Genomic DNA, 24299 nt, shown 5'->3' on the forward strand with positions numbered 1-24299 from the left:
ATACTGATTCATATAACATTCCAATACAGTATTTCTTCACTGAATAATTTGTATACATTTTGACAATTTTTATTTTTTTTTAACTAACAGATGGAAGGCAGTATAACAGCTAAATTACCATAACCACCATGATATATTTATTTATTTATTTATATAACATTTATGTACAATTATGCATTTTATCCAAAGCGACACAACTGCCTTACTGTACTGTTTGAGCTATAGGAATGCAACTATTTTTAAAAAATAAGAAATAATATTTTACCATTTCATTTGTTTTAGCAATGTTAGTAATGTAGTAATAAAATGTTAATAATAAAATATGTGAAATTAATAATAATAATGATCATCATAGTATAGTAGAAAGTATATTAGTATATTCTGTATATTAGAAAAGAATCATATCCCTTAATTTGTTATAACAATGTAAGTAATATAGTAATAAAATGGTAATAGTACTATTAATAATAACTTACTTTAATAATAATAATAATTATTATTATTTTCCTCAAACCTATGACATTAATGTTGCAACCACCTTTTAATATTTTATTTATTTTATAACTTAAATAATAATGCAATATCCGATAAATTTTAATTTTAAATTTCTTTTTTTTTTACTTAAATAAATGTAAGTAATTAACAGCAATATTAGCATTAATAATATGAATAATATCAATCCGTCATCTTCATGTGTATATAATACAATAATAGTAATAATAATAATTCAAATGAAAGTTTTTAAGGCAAAACATATTTGCACTTTGGGTAGAAAAAATGACTTAAACATGGTTTTGTGAGATTGTATTAAATTTCCAAAATGTAGTATAATGTGTATTTTTACCAAGTAAAAGAGACTCGTTTGTTGTTTTAAGCAGAACCTGATCCACAACTGACCTTCAAACAGGAAGGTTTCGTTCCAGTGAGGGTTGAGATTTTTCCTCTTGACTTTGGTCTCGAGTTTGTGCTTTCTGTCAGGCAGTAGGTATATTTTGACGAAGGGGTCGGACGTCCCAGAGAAGTCTTTAGCAGGCAGGTCTTGACCTTTGAGTATCTTCACCGTCAGAGTGGTGTCTTGGAAGCTGTAGCCCAAGCTGAACTGAATCCTGCCCAGTTTCTCGCTCACCGGACCCTCGTGGTCGTCATCTTCTGACCCCGGAGACAACTAAAGAAGGTGAAGAATAACCACAGATCCGCTAGAAAACATCTGGATTCATCCCAAACCTGACGGCCTGCTCTTATTATTGATTGAGAATCACAAACGCTCGCACATTTGAAGATATTTAGGGCAAGACGCTGCAGGTGAATAACAGATATTACAATACTTTCCCCGGTTAATAGAAGAAACTGAGATCTTTTGTAGTACTGTTCTGAAATGTTAACTTTAAATATGTAAATGAATCAATCAAATATGCGATAATATGCATCCACTTCCAGAAATCGAAACGCTGGATGAAGCCTTGTATATGACCTTCAATGCATGTCTATCTAAACCAAAATATGAACCCATAAGACACACCTTCTGTAGGTGTTTATCAATCTCTGCCCTATTTTTGCATTAACATTCCCCTGGCTACTTTACTTTTCTTCTTCTTCTATCTGAGACCAAACGCTGTCTTACCATCACCATGTCTCCAGTGAGCGAGTTGGCAAGGTCAGACACCGAGGAATGGCCGTCGGCGTCTGGAGGCTGACCCTTAGGACTGTTAGCTGGCTTATTCCCCATATTCCTACTGCGGGGCGAGAGAGAGAAAGAGACAAAGACAAACAGAGATCACTAAAAACACCACTCGTGAGCGACCGGCCCTGCGTTTCCCTCCTCTTCGCCACCGAATCAAACCTTCGAAACGCCCGGTGACCTTTTGACCTCTGCGAGCGCCGCCTCGCGTTATTCTGACCGGCTTCGTCACAAAGTTCAGAAACAAACAGGACAAATTCATAACAAGCACGAGGGCGCGTTTTGCTCGAACGCGGCAGAAACGAAGCCACGACAGAGAAATAGTAAAGAAAAGTCACACAGTTCAAACGTCGACACATTTCCTGTCACAAAACCGGATGTCACTTCTGTTCACACCGTAGCACAGGCAAAAAATAAATTAAAATACAGTAGACACCATAAAATGGCATATAGTCAGGGTTATTAATGTCATGAAACGCTGTCAGTTCATCACATCACGGTGCGGTCCGCTGTGTTTTCCAAGGGTTGATGACGGATAGCCTGGAAATCTACTTCAAGGGATATTATAGGTTCAGTACAAGAGAAGCTGACTGATAGGCATTTATGATTTAATATTTATTACCACGTTCTCTCACGTGACTGTGTTTATCGTTACACAAAAAAATGTTTCATTTAATGCTACAGAATATTATTTGGGCTTTATTAAAAAAAAAAAAACGATAAAAAAAATGCTAACTTGATTAAACGCATATGGCCTAAACAATAAATAAACAAACAAACATAAATGCATATGACTCGCCTCGCCACAAACAAACACAAATAAATCAATTTCTGATTTGTTGTTTTATTTTGTAATAAAATAGAAACTTTAAAGCCATAGAAAACCATTAAAAAAAAAAAAAAAAACAACAAAACAGAGCGAAATAAAATAAAATGTGTATCGCTACGGGAAAATGGCTTGTTGATCCATTAAAAAAATACTTTAAATAACTTAAAATAAATAAATACATGCGTAATGACAAAAATATCGAATGGCGATAAAATAAAACTAAATAAGTAGAGGCTTTTTTGGCTCATCGCTTTATTTAAAAATAATAAATTAAAATGCGTATTGCCACACTAGATGAAAGTTTTGACTAGATAAAAATAAATAAATAAATGTGTATTGAATTAATAGTCTTTCGAAATTCCAATTAAATTAAATTAAATTAAATTAGTGAAAGGTGAACAAGTGAAAAGTTTAAAAGTAGAAAACAAGTATTTTTCTCAAACACTTTTATAGGCAGATAACATCACGTTTAAGTGATCTTTTGTGGTAAAAGTGATATCATTTCACAAATGCTGTCAATCGAGCTCGTACTGAACCCCTAAGCATCCCTTTAATGTTTGACTAAACTACTAAACTAGTTGACAGGACCCAACTAAACCAGAGCCAGGGCCAAAAGAGCAGAAAAAGAGAGAGAGAGAGAGAGACAGACAAAGTGAAGAGGACAAATGCTGACATCTGAATGAAACTGAGTGATCAGACATAGAAGACCGAGAGAGACACGACAAAAACGACTACAGGATGAACAGAGAAAAGCGACGAAGACGGCACACGGATACAGACCAAACTGAGACACGGTAACAGCTGGAGGGAGAAAGAGAGACAAAAGACAGCGTAAGAGGAAGAGAGACGCTTTTTCTGTGATGGAAAGGCAGAAGATTATTCGCATGACTGAAGAGTCAAACAAAACCATGAGAGAGACGTCAACCAAACCAGCACAGCTGCAGGAGAGAGAGAGCGAGAGAGAGACGCCTGGAAAGACAAGAAACCCTGCAGTCAGTCAGTCAGAGAGAGAGAGAGAGAGAGAGAGAGAGAGAGAGAGTTAAACTAAAGCACACACAGAGCCAGAAACGCTGGAGATTAGTTCTACAGAAAACAAACCACGGAAAAAAAGAAAGACAAAGAGACCAGGAAGGAAGCGTTTGGTTTCCAGAGAGGTGAAGCTTTGAGGAGAAAGAGAGAAAATGAGCGCTGGAAAGACAAAAGAGAGAGAAGGAGTAAACAAATAGTGTAAAGGAACACAGCAAATGGCACACGCAGTCGAACACAGAGAGCAGGAGGAAGAAGAGAGACATTCGGGAGGATCGGACTGAGTTTAGACTGGAGGGGGGCAGGCGGTGGGACGCTTCGCTCTCCATTGATTCAAACGAGGAAGAAGACTGGGATCGAAATGGCTTTTTGAAGCACAAAAAGAAAAAAATAATAGTACGAAATGAGGTAATGATATTTAAATCGCATTTGACCAAGAATATTATGCTTACAGCCAGAAGGATAAAAAATAAAAAAATAAATAAATAAATAAATAAATAAATAAAAAAAATATATATATATGTTAATACAAAAACTAACAAAAACAGAAGTGAATCACAAAAATAAAAGATAATAATACAAAATGAGTTAATGATATTTAAATCACATATAACTAAAAATATTATGCTTACAGCCAGATTGATACAAAAAATATATGTATATATATATATATATATATATATATATATATATATATATATATATATATATATACAAAAAACAGATGTGTACCACAAAAATGAAATAAAACAATGAAATAAAATTTTACATATGGCAGGCATAAAAAACCTGACTGAAATTTAAATGACTGAAAATCTAAAAGTAAAATAAGAAAATAAAATTTTTCTTTGAAATTTATTTTCGCTAAAGTGGACACTTAAACATTAATTAGACTGAAAATCATTTTTGCTGAACAGCCAGATGGGCATCGTGAATAAAATACAACAAACGAAACATTAAATTATTCCATGTCTGCCATGAAAATGAAACAATACAAAATAAAACAATAAATAAAAATGAAACGTTGAAATAAAATCACTATTCAGTGAAACACTTTATGCATACATTTTTTTTAAAATAATTTATTCAAATACAGACATTCATGCTGAAAATAAACCGCCAGATGAGCGAATTAAATTAAATTGTTAAATTAAATGAAATTACCGAGCAGTTTAGACATTCTTGGAAATAACTGAAGGAGAGAAGTGTTATTTATGGGTGATGTGTGAATAAAGAAGTCATATCCCAGCTGTATCCCCACCAGTCTAAGGAGAGCGGCTGAGGTCCGAGTCGGCCGGGAGCTTTACGCACAAACCATGAAGCGTCTGTCTGTCAACACATCTGTTTCAGGAAAACAACCTCTCAATGGTGGCACTTTAGTTCTTGCTTAATTTACTCAAAAGCCGATGACGGAAGCATCGTGGCCGTGTTGTTGAAGACACACAGACGTAGCTGGAGCAGAGACAAAAAACACTGAGCAGGCAAAGCACGAGAGACAGAAGACAGACGGACGGACGGACGGACACGAGGTCAGCTCGGGAGGGGAGAGAGACAGGGGGCAAAGATATTCAGATCCTCACGATCGGTGTCAGTGATTGGTTAATTGTGAGCTGAATGCAGCCCTGATTGGCTGAATCCGTTAATGAGTTAGTGTCCTTGTTAGTCCGATCTTATTAAACTCACACGCATTCAGCTGCCATGAAGATGATGGTGTAAGCGGTGGAGGAGTGAGAACGGGTGGAGGAATGACGGCGACAGCAAGCGGGGGTGAAGTTTAGAGCTCATTTGAGGTTTGAACCCTGTTAAAGGTAATTAATAATTCGCCCAGAAATGGAAACTCGCTGATCCGGGATGTAGATGAGCTTGTTTGTTCATCGTATTTGGGGAAATGCAGCCTCACATCGCTTGCTCACCAATGGAAGTGAATGGGTGCCGTCGGAATGAGAGTCCAAAAACAGCTCTAAACAAATATGGTGGTGTTTTAATGAAAAAAAGGACAGCAGGCGATGCCCTTTTTATGGATTATGGACTCTATTTTGTCCAGAAGTGACATTTAAAAGCCTTAATGATGGATTTGCTTTTCTCTTCGTAAGATACGAACCGATGGACTGGAGCGTTGTGGATTATTGTTCTGTTTTTTCAGCTGTTTGGACTCTCATGCTGACGGCACCCATTCACTTCCATTGCAGAGCAAGCGATGTAACGCTACATTTCTCCCAAAAAACTAATATGCGCCGTTCCCGGGTGAGCTATTCCTCTAAAGGGCCTTTAAAAGGAAACCCACAAAAACTTCTTTAAGTCAACATATCTCAAAAGAAACATTTTAATCTCTGATTTAAAGTAAAAGATTGACTATAACAGTTTCAAAAAAATAAGCATAGCACGGCTGTCCGTTTTGGAAAGAGAACAATAAAACATAGTGCTATGTTAATTTATCGCTTTCAATTTTGCACGTCACGTTTTATTACAATGCACCAAAGCTGATATTAAAAATAAATAGAATTTGCAAGTAACCAAAGCAACCGTCGACCGCCTGACGGCTCAAAACATTCAGACTCTTATTATGTATCACCGTATTTGTAGATTCACACGACAAGTGGCCCAAGCGACTTTTGATTCAAAAAGTCTTTTTAGTTACAGAAAACTGGTCAAAAACAATAAACAGACATCCTGAGATGTGAAGTTAAGTCTCACGTAACGCTATAACTTTATAAATGTCTTCACTGCCACAATCAATCAATTTAAAGCATCACTGCTAAATAAAACTTCAATATAAACTTTTTAATAGTAGCGTACATTAACCTAAAAGCAAAAGCATGCTTTCGGGGGGTTTTCGGGGTTTAAAGACACGGAAACAGCTATGCAATCAATAACTAACATGAATGCAAATATAGATGACAAATGTATAAGATGTTTCCTGAGCAGGACCCTCAGCGGTGAGTGAGAACGGGTGAAATGAGGACGGAGAAAAGAGAAAGAACACAATGAGCATCTCTCTCTCTCTCTCTCTCTCTCTCTGGTTCTGTATCTCTCCGTCTGTCTCTGCTTTCATGTCCTTGGCTATCGATCGAGGGCAGATAAAGGACATGTTGACGCTTCTCTGAGGCCTGAATAATTCATTCACTGTAGACTGCAGGTTATTCTAAAATTCGGCTCGGCGACCTGTTCAACTTTAGCCGTCACCCTACATGCCAACATAAATATCATCTTCAGAAATCTTTTAACGTTACAGGACTCAAATCTGCTTCTCGGACCTGATCACGAAGTAGTTGTAAAAGAGCAGAGCACGCATGATACCTTTTATAATAATAAAACAGATATTTATAACTTTATTTAAAATAACTGAACATCAATTAATATTTATACAAATTAAACCGCTGCCATTTTATAAAATCAAGTTTATTTTAGCTACTAAAATAAAAAAATATAAATGTAATGTTATGCATTTTTCAATTGAATATTTTATTGAATATTAATTAATTAAAATGTTTACAAATTAAACTGATGCCACGATATAAAAGCAGTGAGGCAAAAAGTTTATTTTAGCCGGTAAAATAAAAATGCATTTTAATTTGTAATTTTATTTCAAATAATTAAAGTTTTATTAATTAATATTTAAACAAAATAAATTGATAAAAAATATTGAATTGAAAACGAACGAATATTTATTATGTAAATACCGCATTTGCAATTATATAGTAAATTAATTACCAATAAATACAAACGCAAATGTATTCGTATTAAAAAATTATCAAATAATAATGAATATACATAAAATACTTAAATGTTATTTTAGGTGCTATTTTAAAGTTTAAGTATTAAAATACAATCAAGTGTTATTTTAAATAAATAATATTAGGATAAATCGTATAGATATTAAGTTAAATATTACAAATATTAAGATAAAGCTTGTTATGCTTACATAAAAAGATTTACTAAAATAAATTAAATCACCAAAAAAAAACTGTAGTTGTACAGCGTCTTTTAATTTTAATTATTAATACATTTTTTTGTGATCTGATATCCTTATCCACTCGAAAATACATCACACTGCAGAAGTAAATATGCTGTAACCTTACACTTCGGTAAGTTCAGTCCATAACGTGCAAAGTTTAAGTCAAACCAGCACGAGGAGAACCAAAACAGAGAGAAACAGAAGGTTAAGGCGTACAAACATCTCCCGCTCATGGAGTAGATGTTATATATTCATAATGAATGCACATATGGTTATTAATGCATGTAACGGCAGCCTGCAGGTGTGTGTTTTTTTGCCGGTAGGGGGCGTGCAGAGCCCGGATTCCCCCCCGCATCTGGAATATGCTCTTCCAAGCGCTCTCGCCTCGAAAGTGGGCTGTTGGCATGGCAACCAAGGGGCGACGAGTGTGTGTGTGTGTGTGTGTGTGTGTGTGAGGGATGGAGGGCAGCAAACGGGAGACCATAGTGCACAAACAGCAGACGAGGAGAAGGATATATGACAGGTACAGGTGAGCGCCTCGCTGACACACACACACACACACACACACACAGACACACACACACACGTACATTCAGAGGCGGGCCGCTTTGGGGTTCACCGTGACCTGTTATACTATCCTGCGTTTACCTGCCCCGGGAAGCAAGGCGTCCAGGCTGGAGAGAGAGCGGCCTCCTCTCTATACAGATTCCCGTTAGAAACACACATCACATCACACAGCGTACCGGAGATGATTACATAACCAACCCACAATGCACAGCGGCATGAGAGCGACCACAATAACTCATTGCTGCACGCGCGCGTGAGACGCAACGGGCCTTTTCAGACAAAAGTCAGAGCCCGTCCAGTACAACACACACACACACACTCGCTGCTGTTCACTCACTCGCTTCATTCAAAGCGTGTCGTAATTTCTTGGACAGCGGCCCTCCGTGCTGAACACACACACACACACACACACACACACACACACACTGATCTAATATGTGCTCGAGCACAGCAGAACAGCTCAATTAAAATTTGATGCTCCTGGGCAAGACACACCAAGTTTGCCATCAAAACCCCTAAAGGACTAGATAAAAATCATCTACTCCATCTCATGTATAGAAAAGCTTTCGATCTACTGTAAAAAAAAAAAGAAAGGAGAATGTCCAAGCTGCTCTTTATTCCCCCTGAGTTTATCTCTGAAGAAACAGTTTATTATTATTTTTATTAATAAAATAATAACATTTAGTTTTTAGTGTTAAATAAATGAACAGATTTAATGGTTTAGAGATAATGTTTTGAAATATAAAAAAAGCAAAAATGTAAATAACTTTACGTGTCATGATGTAAAAACGATATGTTTAATTTAATTGCTAAATTAAATCGGTTCGTTTATAATATGGTTAAATGGTAAATATATTTTAAAAAATAAATATAAAATATTATAAGATGATGCAAATACATTTACAGATTTATTGTGTATATAATTATTATATTAAACAATATTCAGTTATAATAGGGTTAAATATAGTAATTAATAAAGTACTGTTAAAGCACTTTAAAATAAAAATGTTGAACATTACCTTTAAATTAAAGATTGATTTGTGTTTTTATTAGTTGCTATATCAAACTAATTCTAATACTGTAAAATATAGCAATTATATTAAAACAATTTAATATTTAATTAAATTAAAAACAGAAATGTTAAAGATTACCTTAAAATTAGAGATGCAATGCAAACATACAAAAAAAAGTTGTTTTTAAATTTATTGACTTGCTTTCTTAAATATAATGAATATATTAAGTTTAAGTAATATTGTGAAATATAATATTCGAAATTGATGTGCAACATACACAGTATATGCTAAGTTAAAAAAAAAGCACAGGTAAAAAAAGTTCCTCGATACCAAATAAATTGCGAACTCACGTGCACATAAATAATGCCTAGTCGGCAAAATCTCAATAAAAAAGTCGGCTTCATAGGTGTGTGCTCAGTTATGCATCACTAGTAAGGCGATGTAAACAAAGCCCTAGCTAACAGAACATTATTAAACTTCAGCCTGATTCAGTTTCACCAGCAAGGCATATCTGGAGGCTTGGGCCAGAGAGAAAGCACAGAGAGGCCGCCTCAGTCACCAAACTCTAGCAGTGTTTCTGCAAAGTCAGCCTGTTCAGTCGCTTCAGACTCTCATTATACACCTGCTTTTAAACACACACTGCGCTCTCTCTTTATCTACAGCTAATTACAGAAGATTATCTACTCGAGTGGAGTGCTGGAGTAGACACACACACACACACACACACACACGTGCGTGCTCAGACAGGAGTTTGACCGGGGCGCAGGGCTTGAGTAGACACACACACACACACACACACACACACACACACACACACACACGCTGACAGATGTTAGTCACTAGTCGTTGTGTCTGCTGCTCGTTCATCACGCTGATGATCAACCCCGCGCTCTCAGGTACTCTTCAAAACATGAAAACGTTACATTTTTATTCAGTTTTAATCTTAATATTTTTCATTATTGTTTTAATGAATGCGTTAATATATTTTAATGTAGTGTATTATTCTGTATAATACATTGTATATTAATTAAACATTTTATTTATATATTATTTACATGAATCTTTTATTATCATTTTTATATTATATTTAATTAAATAACATGTTATTATATTTGATGTAAAATATTGTATAACATAATATGATGTACATCATACGCACACAATAAACAATAAGTTTGTAATATATATATATATATATATATATATATATATATATATATATATATATATATATAATAATTTATTATATCTATCTATTAGTACTGCAAAACAATTAATTGCATCCAAATTAAAAAAAAATTTTACATACACGTACGTGTGTGCTGCGTATAATATTTATGCCTATATAAATATTATATAAAATTATATAAATATATAAATATTTAATATATAAATTATATAAATATTATAAAACACACACACACACACACACAGTATATATTTAAAAATTACATTTATATATTTATATTGCTTTAATTCACACCACATATAAAAATGTTACATATAAATATATATTATATATATATATATATATATATATATATATATATATATATATATATATATATATATATATACCGAATGTGTGTGTATTTATATATGCATAATTAATACACACAGTATAGTAGTATGCATAATTAGTACACACATATATTATGCATACATCTATCTATCCACTGTTGGAAGAAAGCGTCTGCTAAAAATAACTGATATAGATACATAAGTATCTACCTAAAATATTTACGCAATTAAAAACCCATTCAAACTAAGCAAAGCTTCGAGCCAATCACAACGAGGATCACGTGCAGAGACGCAGAGTCCGAGGGCCAGAGAGGCTGGAGAACCGCTTTGGGTGCAGAAAGCTTTGACTAACTTTATAAGCAGCTCCGGAGAAAATGATACGAATCGAATGCATGCTGCTGTGCAAGTCTAAGCCTGTAAAAACGCATTCAAACGCAGCACTGTTGTGTGGGTTGCATCAGAGTTGCATAAATAACCCGATTACATAATCATTCAAATGATATGCATTTTTATGCAAATGCGTGGCCGCAACAATATGTGTGTTCACGGCAACAAACCACAGCATCGTTATCTGCTCCGCACTAGACGAGTCTAACACAAGCCGCCCACACGCTGTGTGTGTGTGTGTGTGTGTGTGTGTTTAAGGCCACGAGTGTGTAAGTTTGAACACAGTCAATAAAGAAACAAGCTTTTGTCACTGGGGTTTTAATTCCTGCTGATACTATAATCCCGATCACACCCACTGAGAACATGAACAACATGCAGCACAGCAGTGTGTGTGTGTGTGTGTTCCCACTACTATACTATGCACACTAACATTGAAGCAGTACGCAGCATCCATACATAGTTTGGAGCAATCGTAGTTTGAATCAGACCCGCTGCCTTCCATCCAGTATTCACGAAGATCTTTGTGCTTTGTCACTTCTGATTAGAAACAACATCTCAGCTTTCAATTCCTGCACATTTTATCCCAGAATGCAACCGATAAAGGCTGTTTTGCAGCTCTAAGGCGGTGTGAAATAAAATGAATGAGCACACACATGCATACACGTCTATGTATATACATATATACATATATATATATATATACTTTGAATTGCTTTTGCTATTTTTAGCTAAAGGGCAAATTTAGTTTTCTTAATGAATATTCATTTAAAATATTCGATTAAAAAAATTCGGTTAAAGCTTATTTTATGTCGAGTAATGCATTTTAGCGATAAGCGTGGCAATTAATACTTTTATCCACCGAGGATGCGTTGAATTGATCGTTGAATCGTTTTCAGTTACCTTCGATTCAAGTGCTTTTTTACAACCTTCCAGCGTCTAGAAACTTAAAGGAAAAGGAAAAAGAAAGAAGAAAAAGTACAGGCATTATAAATAAGAGATAAAAATTAACATTTAAAAATTTAAAGGAATGGGAAACAACTTTTAAGAAATATATAAAAGAGTATATAAGAGAAGAAAAAATAAATAAATAATTTAAAAAAATAATTAAAAAAAAAAATATATATATATATATATGTATTATTTAAGAAAATAAAAAAAAATAAATATATATATATATATATATATATATATATATATATATATATATAATATAAAAATATATATATAAAGAAGAAGTGTACAAAGTATAAAATATAAAGTATGAAATATATATATAAATGGTATAAATAATATATATTTTTTTATTTAAGAGAAGAAAAAAAAAAAATATATATATATATATATATATATATATATATATATATATATATATAAAGAAGAAGTGTACAAAGTATAAAATATAAAGTATGAAATATATATATAAATGGTATAAATAATATATTTTTTTATTTAAGAGAAGAAAAAAATATATATATATATATATATATATATATATATATATATATATATATATATATATATATATATAAAGAAGAAGTGTACAAAGTATAAAATATAAAGTATGAAATATAAAGTATAAATGATATGAACATTTATAATAATAATCATAAATGTTAAACCAGCATGCTTTCAGAAGTAATGATGCTGAAATACAGCTTTGAATCACAGGAATAAATTGCATTTTAAAATACATTCACATCGAACCCAGTTGTTTCAAAGCTAATAAAATTTCACTGTTTTATTATTTTTTGGATCAAACGCATGCAGTCCTGGTGAGCAGAAGACACGAGAAAACCCCAATCTTGTGCATACTATAACGTTCACATATCTAAATGCGCACGTCATCATTAGGCAGCGTGTACTGAACGCTGCACTAATGCTCCTAATGCTGTGAACGACGCACGCCGTGAATGAGCTTCATTCACAGACTCAAACTAACACAGAGTACAAAGAGTCCGAGAGCCTCCGGCTGGGTTTACAACGGAAAGATCCTCTCTCTGACACAACACAGTCGAGAGTCTCACCGCGTGTGCGCTTTTAAATCCGTTCGATCTAAATGGCACGATCGCAGCGGGAGCTTCGGCCTCCGTCCACGGCAAAGCCTCGCTAGAAAGGTGCTGCACGCTTCAATCAACAGCCAAATGGCAGAGAGAAGATACGAACACACACACACACACGACTCAATGACTCAAACGCTTCTAAGAAAGCATATTGCATCTTTTTTCCGTATTAAGATATGTTTGTATGATAATTATGCATGTTAAAGTAGCACGCTGAAAAATAATCAGCGCTGTAATAAGCGATATTATTTATTCATGGCGATTTGCAAATGTAATATATTATTTGTCGCGCTGAGTTTCTTTAAAACACATATAATATAATACAGATTATATGTTGTATCGTATTTAATTTACGGTCATCAGTCGTGTCACAAAAAATGATTTAAATGTTTATTTTATTTTATTTTAAGCAATAAATAACGTAATAAATTCATTAACAGCTTAAATAAAGTAAATAATTAATATTGTCAAAAATATATCATTTATGTTCAGGAAACCTGTTTTAAACCATTAGATTTCCATTCATCTATAACTTTTATGAATGCAAAAAAAAAAAAAAAAAAAAATGCAAAATAGAATTTTCCAGGACTGATAATTGATTTAAAACGTAATTACATAATTAACAGCATTGATGTGCTTTGAAAAGCCACTAAAATATATAATGTAGTAGCTTTTAAATAATAAAAAACATATTTCTAATAATTATTATATATTTATTATTATTATTTAAATTATTTATATGGGTTTTTTTCAATTCATTTACTAAATAAAACACTAAATTCATAATATTTTATTTGTGTTGTTTTGATTCACTCACATATTCATTCCAGCGGCTGTAATCTGGCTCGTGCTGATTCAAGCACTTCATACAGATACAAGCATATCAGATCGCACTTCAAAGCCCGTGTGTGTGTGTGTGTGTGTGTGTGTGTGTGAATACACTATCTCCGTCTCCGAGATCATTTGCTTTCCACATTATATCTGCCGCTGCTTTAATATTCGAGCGCAGCTATGTTGCTACTCCAGTGCCGAGCGCTTCCTGTTTGATTCTCATTCACCGGGCATTCTGGGTAATCACAAGCCTCCAGAGCAGCCGCAAATGGGCCAGAAGAACGTGCCAGCAGCGAGAAGGCTCGGCCATTCAGACTCACTCTCTCTCTCTCTCTCTCTCTCTCTCTCTCTCTCGCTCGGTGTCTTCTCCTTATTAGTCTGCTAGCTCTTCCTGGCTGAGTTAATTGCATGTGTGTGTGTTTGGCGAGCGCTGAGTTTTACTCCAGCCCTAATTAACCAGGGAACGAGAGAGAAAAGAAAAAAATAAAATAAAACGCGTTCGAGGCGGAAAAGAGAGAGAAAGACCAAATAAGCCACCCGGAACATCTGAGAAATATTGAACGAGTTAAGTGGAGTTTCAAGGGAAAGCTGCTGCTTCGTGCTAACTACTAGTTACACTGCTGGTAGAGGTTTGAGCAGCTAGTTAGCTGCGCTGCAAGATATTAACCAGGTACAGCTGCAGCAATGAACTTTATAAATGAGAATACTATTTTTCAAGCCTATAAAGAAATAGCATGAGCATTAACCCTAAATTTACAAAACACTAAATATATCTAATATACAACTAAAACAGCAACAGCTTCACTTACATATTTGAAATAAAGTGAGATATATATTTTTTAATTCTTAAATATTATGTGTGCATATATAGTATAGTATCATTGTTGTGTGTTTATATATATATGTGTGTGTGTGTGTGTGTGTGTGTGTGTGTGTAGGTAAAAATAAAAAAAAATTGGTTAAATAATTGCTTATAATTTTTCATATAATATAATGTATTAAGAAGTTATATATTACATATATAATTAATTGAATAATTAAAATATACTTTCAATCAATAAATTCATCATTCTAAATATTTTTTAAAACAACAATTAATATATATATATATATATATATATATATATATATATATATATATATATGGATAATACACAATATATATTATTCATATTTTATCAACTAATATATTATATATATATTTATTAACACACAGAGACATGCACACTCACACGGAGACCAATCAAATTTAATACTATAATATTATACATTTTTAATATAATATAATGTATTATGGCGCATGGTCAAATTATTAAGAAGCTATGTATTATCACATATAATTATTTAATTAAAAAAATACACAAATGTAATTCCTAATAATTTAATTCCTAATAATCCCATGGTATTAATTAGCAATTATAATGTAAATGAATGTAAAATAATGTAAAGAAATGTACATTTTGTAAATATACACACGCATGCTTTTGTCGTAGCACTGAATATTATAACCGTTCAAATATAAAATATTTTAAAAACACACACACACCGCTCCACCAGAGGAGGCGCTAGCGGCACAGGAACTACAGGTGTCTCTTCATAATGAAGTCCTGCATCAGTCTGTGTAATATTAATGATGATCAGAGCGACCCCTAATGTTTTTCTTGCTGTTTAAAGAGGCATCGGAGTGTGTGTCAGCGCCGGCCTCGGGAGACGTACGCCACTTCAGTCAGAGGCCTGTAAATTAGCCTGGAGAGCGGCGTCAGTCCCCTCCTCTCACTGGCACGACACCAAACACACTAAATCACCCCGATAACGCCACGCAGAGAGAGAGAGAGAGAGACACTCACGTCTGCGATCACTCGCCGGCCCTCTAAATGATCAAAAACTAATTCAGCCTGTGACTCACTGCCATTATCCAGCGCAAAAAAACATTGCGCGATGATCGCTGGTTAGCCAGAGAGGATTTCCCTGGAGAGTGTGTGCTGTGTGTTATCTAGAGAGCAATGCTTTTTAATAAATGAATGTTTATGTAAGTGACAAGCATGAATCGAAATAATATGCTCCTCGCAGAGCAACTCACCAAACGTGCACACACACACACACACACACACACACACACACACACACGCACACAGAAAATGAACAAATCGGCTGCGTTCAAAATACTATTTCTGTAATATGCACAGTGAATTTGAAGTATTATATTAATGGTTATATTAATGACCATTTAGATGTATATTTTATGCACATTTATTTGCACATACCTATTTTTTAAATATTAATTAAATATTTAAAATAATACATTAGGTTTATTTTTTATACGACTTCAAATTGTTAATTTTTTAAATAAAAAAAAATCATTAAGTAAAAAAAAAAAAATCACAGGTTAATGCAGCTTAAAAATTCCTTAAATTGACATTATGATTTTTAGATTTTAGATTTTCTTAGCATAATTTGGGTCAAAATATTGAAATTGATATCCAGTTTATATAATAGCCATATTTACATTTATTTTGTAACATATTGTTTTATTTACATTATATGTAAATAAAATATACATTACAAAATAAGGAAGTATAATATAATACATAATTCATATATAAAATATTATTTAATTCCGTGAGTCTTAAGAGTATATATATATATATATATATATATATATATATATATATATATATATATATATATATATATATATATTTACACATATTCTTTTACTATTATTAAATGTAATTAATTTAATATCTATTTATATTATCTTAAATGTATGTTTAATATTGATATATGCAATGTTTGTTTATTTATATATATATATATATATATATATATATATATATATATATATATATATATATATATATATATATATATAATATTAAATGTAAATATGGTTATTTTATTAATGGTTTTTACCATTAATTTATACTTAGAAATTAAATTTTAATTAAAACTATTTGCAGTTATACTGTACTAATATATGTAAAGAATTCAATGAGGTCATGTGACAATGCAGCAATCTGTTGTCAAAATGTATCAGTTCATATCATTGTCACAGTTGTAGATGCTACTTTGGCCGCGTACGGCACAGTTTCCATTCAGAAACATCTGTCAGAGCAGGAAAAGTAAAACTAACGAGAAAAAATACACCGCGTAAAGCATAAAAGACAAGAGAAAAACAGTGAACTTGGGAGAGATAAAAGGATCTGACGCTAAAGTCAGAGGATGAAAGAAGAACAAATAGGGATAAAAATGCCAAAACCAGAAATAAACGAGGCGCATGCAAGACGTGCCGTCGAGATCACGACAGTTCACGTCTCAGCTGTATCTCACAGCTCATTGGCTGAGCTCTGGCCCGCGCGGCCACCAATGGCGTTCAAGCAGCCGTTAGCCTCAGGTGAGGCTCATTAGCATGATTAATGAGCTCAGCACTTATTAGCGACGTACAGCCGAACGTACAGCTTGCTCATTTACTTAGTATCAGCTATTCTGAAGCGCTCTTCCAGAACCTAGCGAGACGCCTACTTAGACAGCATCCATCCGGCAAAGGTAGGTGGAACATAACTCCGCTTCAAGAAACCTCGTTTAGACACGAAGCTAAGGCAGCTTTGCATCCTTCATGAAGAAAACAATGTGACAAGCACTTAAGTGAATAACTTAACAGTCAAACTGTAGTACAGTGTGCAAAATCCATCTACATTATAGTTTCTTTACACTAATTAGAGCATTAAGCCGTTAATTAAGCGTATCATCAAACTTTGTTCTCGGAAATTGAGAGTTCTGCATCAAAGCTAAAAGTATAATTAAAAACGATGAACTGAAACCAGAATATTTTACTTATTGTTAAGTGCAACGTTTTTTTGAGGCGTATTGCAATGAAATATAATAATATTTAAAATGATAATGTCATGACAGTGCCATAGTATCACTATTTAGTCGCATGCTAACATTAAAGTATTCAAATATAAATGCGCTAAATGTATATTTATGTTAATTTGAGTATCGCGCTGTTAGCTTAGCAGTATGCTATCATTAACTCCGCTACAATTAATTTTAGCATTGTTGTAAACGAAGCTGTTTTGAGCTGATACCGAAAATAACTGATGAAACGGTCAATCTATTAGTTAGATTGAACCATTGTACTTATTTATATGAGAGATATATTTTAAGGGTTATTAAAGAAATGCAAACAACATTATCGTAACATTATTAGATGATACTCTGCTAATGTCGTCTTATAATAAAATCAACTAAAAATGTAGTTTCTCCAGTAGATCTCATGAGTCTCGCTGTTTAGCAACAGTCTATCAACTACAATTTTATTTAAAACTTAGCTGTACTATGTATTTTTACGCATTCTTAGTTTAGTAGGTTAACGCTTACTAGAGTAACGCAATGCTAACGTCACGCTTCAATTAAACCAATAGAAAGTGCGCTTTCTCCTGTAGTTCTCATGAGTATCGCTATTTAGTCACATGCTAGCATCAAACTATTGGAATAGAAATAGTTAAAAATGTACTTTTATTTCAAACGTATCTGTACTATTTGATGCTAATTGAGTATCTCATTGTTAGCCTAGTAGCATTTTATCATCAAACTCCTAAGAATCAGTTCTAGTAGTCTTGTAAATAGTGTTGATACTGGAAATAATTGATAAAATACTTCAATTCTAACTAAAACATTTACTGTTTTACAGATTTTTTATGTATAACGTACTTTTAAGGCTTATTAGAGTATCACAACGTAACCTTGCTAACCTTACTGTAATAAAATATTTTTCTGTAGTTCGCAAATCATTGAAATACAAGTATTTTTTTTACTCAGAATCTGTCTGTACTATATTGTTATGAGCATTGTGCCATTAGCTTACAGTGAGGCTTATTATCACAATGTAAACATGACATGCTAACCATGCTATAATCCAATCAACTACAAGCGTCATTTCTACTGTAGTTAGCTAATCGTTGAAATACACATTCTGAGTAAAATCTACTTGCATGTATAATTTTTATTCTTTATATTGTGCTGTTAGCTTATCGTAAGGTATATTAAGGTATCAGTCGCAAGGTGAACGCATGAAAGGCTAACCTTGCAATATTAAAACCAACAAAAAGTGCCATTTTTTTCCTATAGTTTGCTAATCATTGACATACAAGTATTTTCATTTTCTACTCCGAACGTGCCTGCGTTATGTATTTTCATGCTAAACATTAGCGTATAGTACCATGCATCTGTCAAACAAAAGAATCAATAAAATAGCTCAGTCAAAATAAAAATGGACTTTTACTCTTAGAATATGTAAATAAGGCGACATGCTAATATCCTACAATAATAATCAATTGAAAACACCATTTCTCTTGTAGTTCTCATTATCGCTATTTAGCATCATGCTGAAAATGGCATTTTCTAGCGTTAATACTTTTCAGATAAATACAGAAATACGTTTTACCCAAAAGCTGGGCACGCTTTGTATCTCCAATGTTTATTAGAGCATTGCGTCGTTAGATTAGCTAAGTGCTAACGTTAAACTTTACAGCAGTCAATTAAGAGTCGCTTCTCATGAGTGCAGCCCTTTTGTGAGGTTCACCTGCCATGCAGAGCTGCTGCCTATGAAGTGCACTACAAATAACTCGCTTATGAGATTTGGCTGCCCATGTTGGCAGTCGATAGCATGGCGGCTCACTAGCGTATCGGAACAGAGCTTGAGAGAAACTACTGGCTCTGATTACGACTTGAAAGAGAGAGCGAGCGAGAATGCAACGCACCGCTGTGTCTGTAACCGTTGCCCCTGAGCCTGTGGCAAATCCACGCTATGATGGGTATTACCCACAATGCCATGCTCCCTGGCTGGGGCTCAACCGCTTGCAGTGGGTTGGTCAAACATATAATGCATCTCTCAACGCACACACACGCATATGCACACACTCTGACAGATACCTCTTGTCAGGAGGGGTTTCTTGACTGGGCGGTACTTCCTGTAGGTCTGGCAGATTGGCAAAGTCGTCCTGCTCCGCCAATCCGATCGCGAGAGAGAGAACCACCATTTTTCCTTCCCTTCACCAAGAAAATGACACACAAAGAGAGAGCAGTAAAGTGCAGAAAGTAAGAGTTGAGAGCGAGAGGAAACACAAGAAGGAAAAACCGTTAGTAGGCAGCAGATATTATTATTGTTGAGTTTGGGATATCAGCCCCATTCCTCAGACCGCACTGGACATGTTCTGTTTTACAGCAGACGATTTAAATATGCACGCTTTTTTTTTTTTCATGTTAACCCTTTCTAAAGACCCAAGGTCCTCAAGGAATGCCATGTGTGCCACCCTCAAAACCAGTTTAAATAAACACCTCGCGTACAGGCCCAAATCAAAGACTTCTTCTTCATACATGCGCATGCATAATGTGCTGTTATATGAAGAAACCTTGCTGAAGGGATGGTCCACCCAAAAACAAAATTTCTATACTTACTGCCAGGTTGTTTCAGGTTTGTCCCCATTGGCTAAGCATACCATAATTACTACGGAAGGCAATGGCTACCAGCAGTATCACTATTTGCGTTCAACAGAAGAAATAAAAAAACCTTACAAAGTTTGCAACCATAGAATATTCATGGATTATTATGGCGAATAACATTTTCCAATATAGTGGACGGCTTATGCATCGCATAATGAGGCATCTGCGTATACGTATCTATGCTTGGAACAACTTGAGAGTGAGGAAATGAAGACAGAACCAACATTTTTGGTTATTCTATCCCTTCCTAAGGCCTGTTCACACTAAGGATGATACCTATAAGGAAACGTACAAGGACATATATAAGAGCGTCTACACTAATTACGTTCAGTTTATCATAAGCATGCTGTAGGTTTGTCGTCTGTCGCTTTAAATGTGACAACGGTATTGTTTTCAAGCCACCAAAATGCTGTTGCCGTGTAAACGTCTAGCCATAAGGCATAAAACTATATATATTTAGTTCCATGTGCCACGTAAATGCACCAGCTGATCCAATGAGGCCCATTGATTATAAGTTATGTAGTTCACTTCTAGCACTGGGGGTGAACTATAAGAGATGTTATGGTTAGAAAAATCAAATATAAGACAACATGCCAATATCCTACTATAATAATCAATTGAAAACACTGTTTCTCTTGTAGTTCTCATTAGCGCTATTTAGCATCATGCTGAACATTGTGCATTTTTCTAGCATTTAATACTTTTTAGATAAATACAGAAATACGTTTTACCCAAAACCTGGGCACGCTTTGTATCTCCAATGTTTATTAGAGCATCAAAAAATAGTAACGTTTTTGTCAGATGGGTTATATTTAACGTTAGGCCGAGGTAAATTGGTATCGCAGATTTGCATTTCAACAAAATCAATATTTAACGTAAAGTTAGCATTGTATATTTAATTGCGTGTTTCGCTAAAACTGTGCGAATAGTTCTCCCGTCTCTAAACGTCGCATTTAGAGCGGCTCTCGGTGTGAACAGACCTGTAAACACTCAAACTCACATTCTCTGGCACACACACATTGATTTACTGTCCTCTTCACTCAACACATTGTCTGGGTCTCGTCTCTGCACCTCTCTCCCTCTTTCACTGGTGTTTTCATCCCTCTCTCCCTCTCTTCAGCCTTAATTGAGGGCCGTTAGAGAGATCTGGACTAATTGTTTCTATTTGAGAGTGCTGTGTGTGTGTGTGTGTGTGTGTGTGTGTGTGTGAGAGAGGTGTCAGGACCGAGCTGCTGCTTTCTGGGTCACTGCTCACCCTCTATCTCCTCTTTTCTTTCTCACATTCTTCATTTTTCTCTCTTCTTACAAATCCCCCTCATCTCTGAGCCTCAACCTCTCTCTAAAATCCAGCTATTAAACTCCTCTTAAACAGCTTTTGAAAGCCGCCATTTGATCTCATAGGAACAGTTCACAGTCTTAAGTTTACCAACCGCATATTTTTGCAAAAGCAATATTAGAAAATCCAATATAATAAAATATAACATAATAAAAATGGACATCATATACAATAAATAACCTAAGCAAAAAAAATTAATAAATAAAAATAAATATATATATATATATATATATATATATATATATATATATATATATATATATATATATATATATATATATATATATATTTTTTTTTAGAATAAATTAATATAACTTTTTTTATGCTATACTACTCTATTATACTATTTTTCATATTATGTTGTTGCAATGCCTAAATTTGTTTACATTTTTTACATTTTTAATTAAATATTTCATTAATGAAAATGTTCAAGCAAGATTTTTTCTTTTTCCATCCCCATGGTGTGCATTCTTCAAAATAATAATTTTCCACAAATAAACAGCGCACGGTTTCACAACGACACGAGGGTGAGGGCATTTTCATTTTCAGCCGAGCAACTCCTTTAAATCCTAATCGCGTCATACGTTATCACAATCTCTTGTTCTTCACTCTCTTTCCTTCTCCTCCCATCTAAAGTGGTTTTAATACTCTTCATCCCTCCCCCTCCACTTCCCCATCTTCTCTCTCCTGCTGTAAATCCATCCGTTCCTTCATATTCTCCTGGGCTTCCCTCCATTTTGGCACACTCCGGCTATTTTTACCTTTCAGAATTTAATGGCTGCAAAAAATAGCTCCTGGCTGGTGCGACTACACACTCGCACACGTACGACACACACTCGCGCGCGCAACAGACAGGAATCATTATTGTCAAAGCAATAAAAAGAGGCACTTTTCCGGTGAGAGCCGGACGGGGCGAATGTTCGGGGATGTTCACAGGACTGTCGCTGACCACTGATAACACACCAACAACCCTCAATTACACCCCACCTCCTCCTTCCTCTCTTTCTTTCTTCGTCCTCCGTTTCTTGTTCTGCTTTTCTCTGTCTCTATGTCAGACCCAAGGCCATGTATGTGTGTCAATGACATCCCCCTTTAACCAGCGGAGATGAAATATTTAGTATTTCCAGCATAAGCGGAACAAGGATGTTGCAGGAATGGCATACTTCCATACTATTTTTGTAGTACGCACATTGTGCATTCTCTGTATGCATATTTTGCACAATATGCAAACCTCGAGGACTACTGTATTTCACAATGCATTCAACTTTATGTCTAGAATCCAAAGCAATATCATCAGCCCTTATTTTGTCTCTTTCTATTGAAGGGTTTCGGCAGGTTGAGACCAATTAAGACCAATTAAAGAAAATATAATAATATAATATATTGACTTTTGAGAAGCAAAGTCTTGTTTTCTTGAGTTTATGAATAAAACGCAAAGGAAAAACTTGCCAGTTGGCTCAGTGAAATCAACTTAATTCAAAAGTAAAACAAGTTTTTATATGCTGTATTGTTTTATGCATCATTCTGTTCAAATTATCAGAAAGCAAGACTTCCTCGTTTTGCATTTTTAAGTAACTGCACCTTAATTTAAGGATGTTTATAGTCGCAATTAAAACACAAATACTGGGGATGAATTCATTTTTAGCAATGCATGCAATGGTTTAGACCATGAATTTACTTTAATGGCCTGCAGAAACATTATTTGATCAAACCACCAAGATCTGACGTAAAACTGCTAAATTAACCAGATGCTAAATTAAACATGGATCTAGTTATAGAATACTACAGTTTGGAATATTAAACCATGCATATACTGCATAATGTCCAAGTTATCCATATCACAGATATTGCATGTCGTTTAATGTTAAATGCATACGGAAATTTTTTTCAGAACATATACTACCGCAAGCTAAAGCAATAATAATAATAATAGTATGATAGCATGCCTTTCTAAACCTTGACTCAGACTCCGTTTCCCCCGATTTCTTTCTCTTTTCTTCCTCTGGCGCGGAGTAACAATCCATTTCGAGAGTAATGATTCGGAGGACAGAAAATCAATGTTTCAGGGTTAACGTGAATCCGTAGCAAAGACTTTAACCTCAACACCTGACTGCGTATAAACACAAACCGCAAACGATGAATCGTGGAAACAAAAACGTATATCTAAAACTTATACTAAAATATACTGTCCCTAAGACAGATGTTGCTAGTTGATCAATAAGCAGCCTTTTCTTCAGCACATTATTATGTAATTACATAAATGATTGCATCCCTAAAAAATTGTCCATACAACTTGTTTGCTATATTAGAAATCTTCTGAACTTATATATATATATATATATATATATATATATATATATATATATATATATATATATTACTTTTATGTTACTGTTTTGTTGTCTATTTTGGTCAAAGAGCAGCATTAACATTATAAAGGTTTGGAACAACATGGACAGAAATTAACATATGATGCACTTAAATGATAAGTAAAGAATAAACCGAAATAAGCAGAAGTTGAAAAAACGTTGGTATTATACACTGTCACTTAAAATGTCAAGGCAACTCGTTGCACAGCTTTATTGAGTTTAC

At 34.2% G+C, this 24299-nt stretch overlaps 1 protein-coding gene and 1 long non-coding RNA gene across 2 annotated transcripts in view; one reads left to right on the forward strand and one right to left on the reverse strand.

Annotated features, from left to right (window-relative positions):
• syt7a (synaptotagmin VIIa) overlaps window positions 1-24299 on the reverse strand; it is a 48051-nt gene that overhangs the window by 12880 nt on the left and 10872 nt on the right. Inside the window, exons 3-5 of the mRNA XM_043227854.1 lie at window positions 19802-19918; window positions 1622-1733; window positions 898-1165 (exon numbers count right to left, since the gene is read on the reverse strand). Of these exons, the coding sequence (XP_043083789.1) occupies window positions 898-1165; window positions 1622-1733; window positions 19802-19918 (497 nt within the window). The remainder of the gene's footprint in view (window positions 1-897; window positions 1166-1621; window positions 1734-19801; window positions 19919-24299) is intronic.
• On the forward strand, window positions 2606-16162 carry LOC122330704. Its single transcript, XR_006248063.1, has 3 exons — window positions 2606-3941; window positions 7812-8011; window positions 15542-16162. It is a non-coding gene; the product is annotated as an uncharacterized LOC122330704 (long non-coding RNA).

Source organism: Puntigrus tetrazona, chromosome 25, assembly GCF_018831695.1.
Source record: "Puntigrus tetrazona isolate hp1 chromosome 25, ASM1883169v1, whole genome shotgun sequence".
NCBI classification, from domain to species: domain Eukaryota; kingdom Metazoa; phylum Chordata; class Actinopteri; order Cypriniformes; family Cyprinidae; genus Puntigrus; species Puntigrus tetrazona.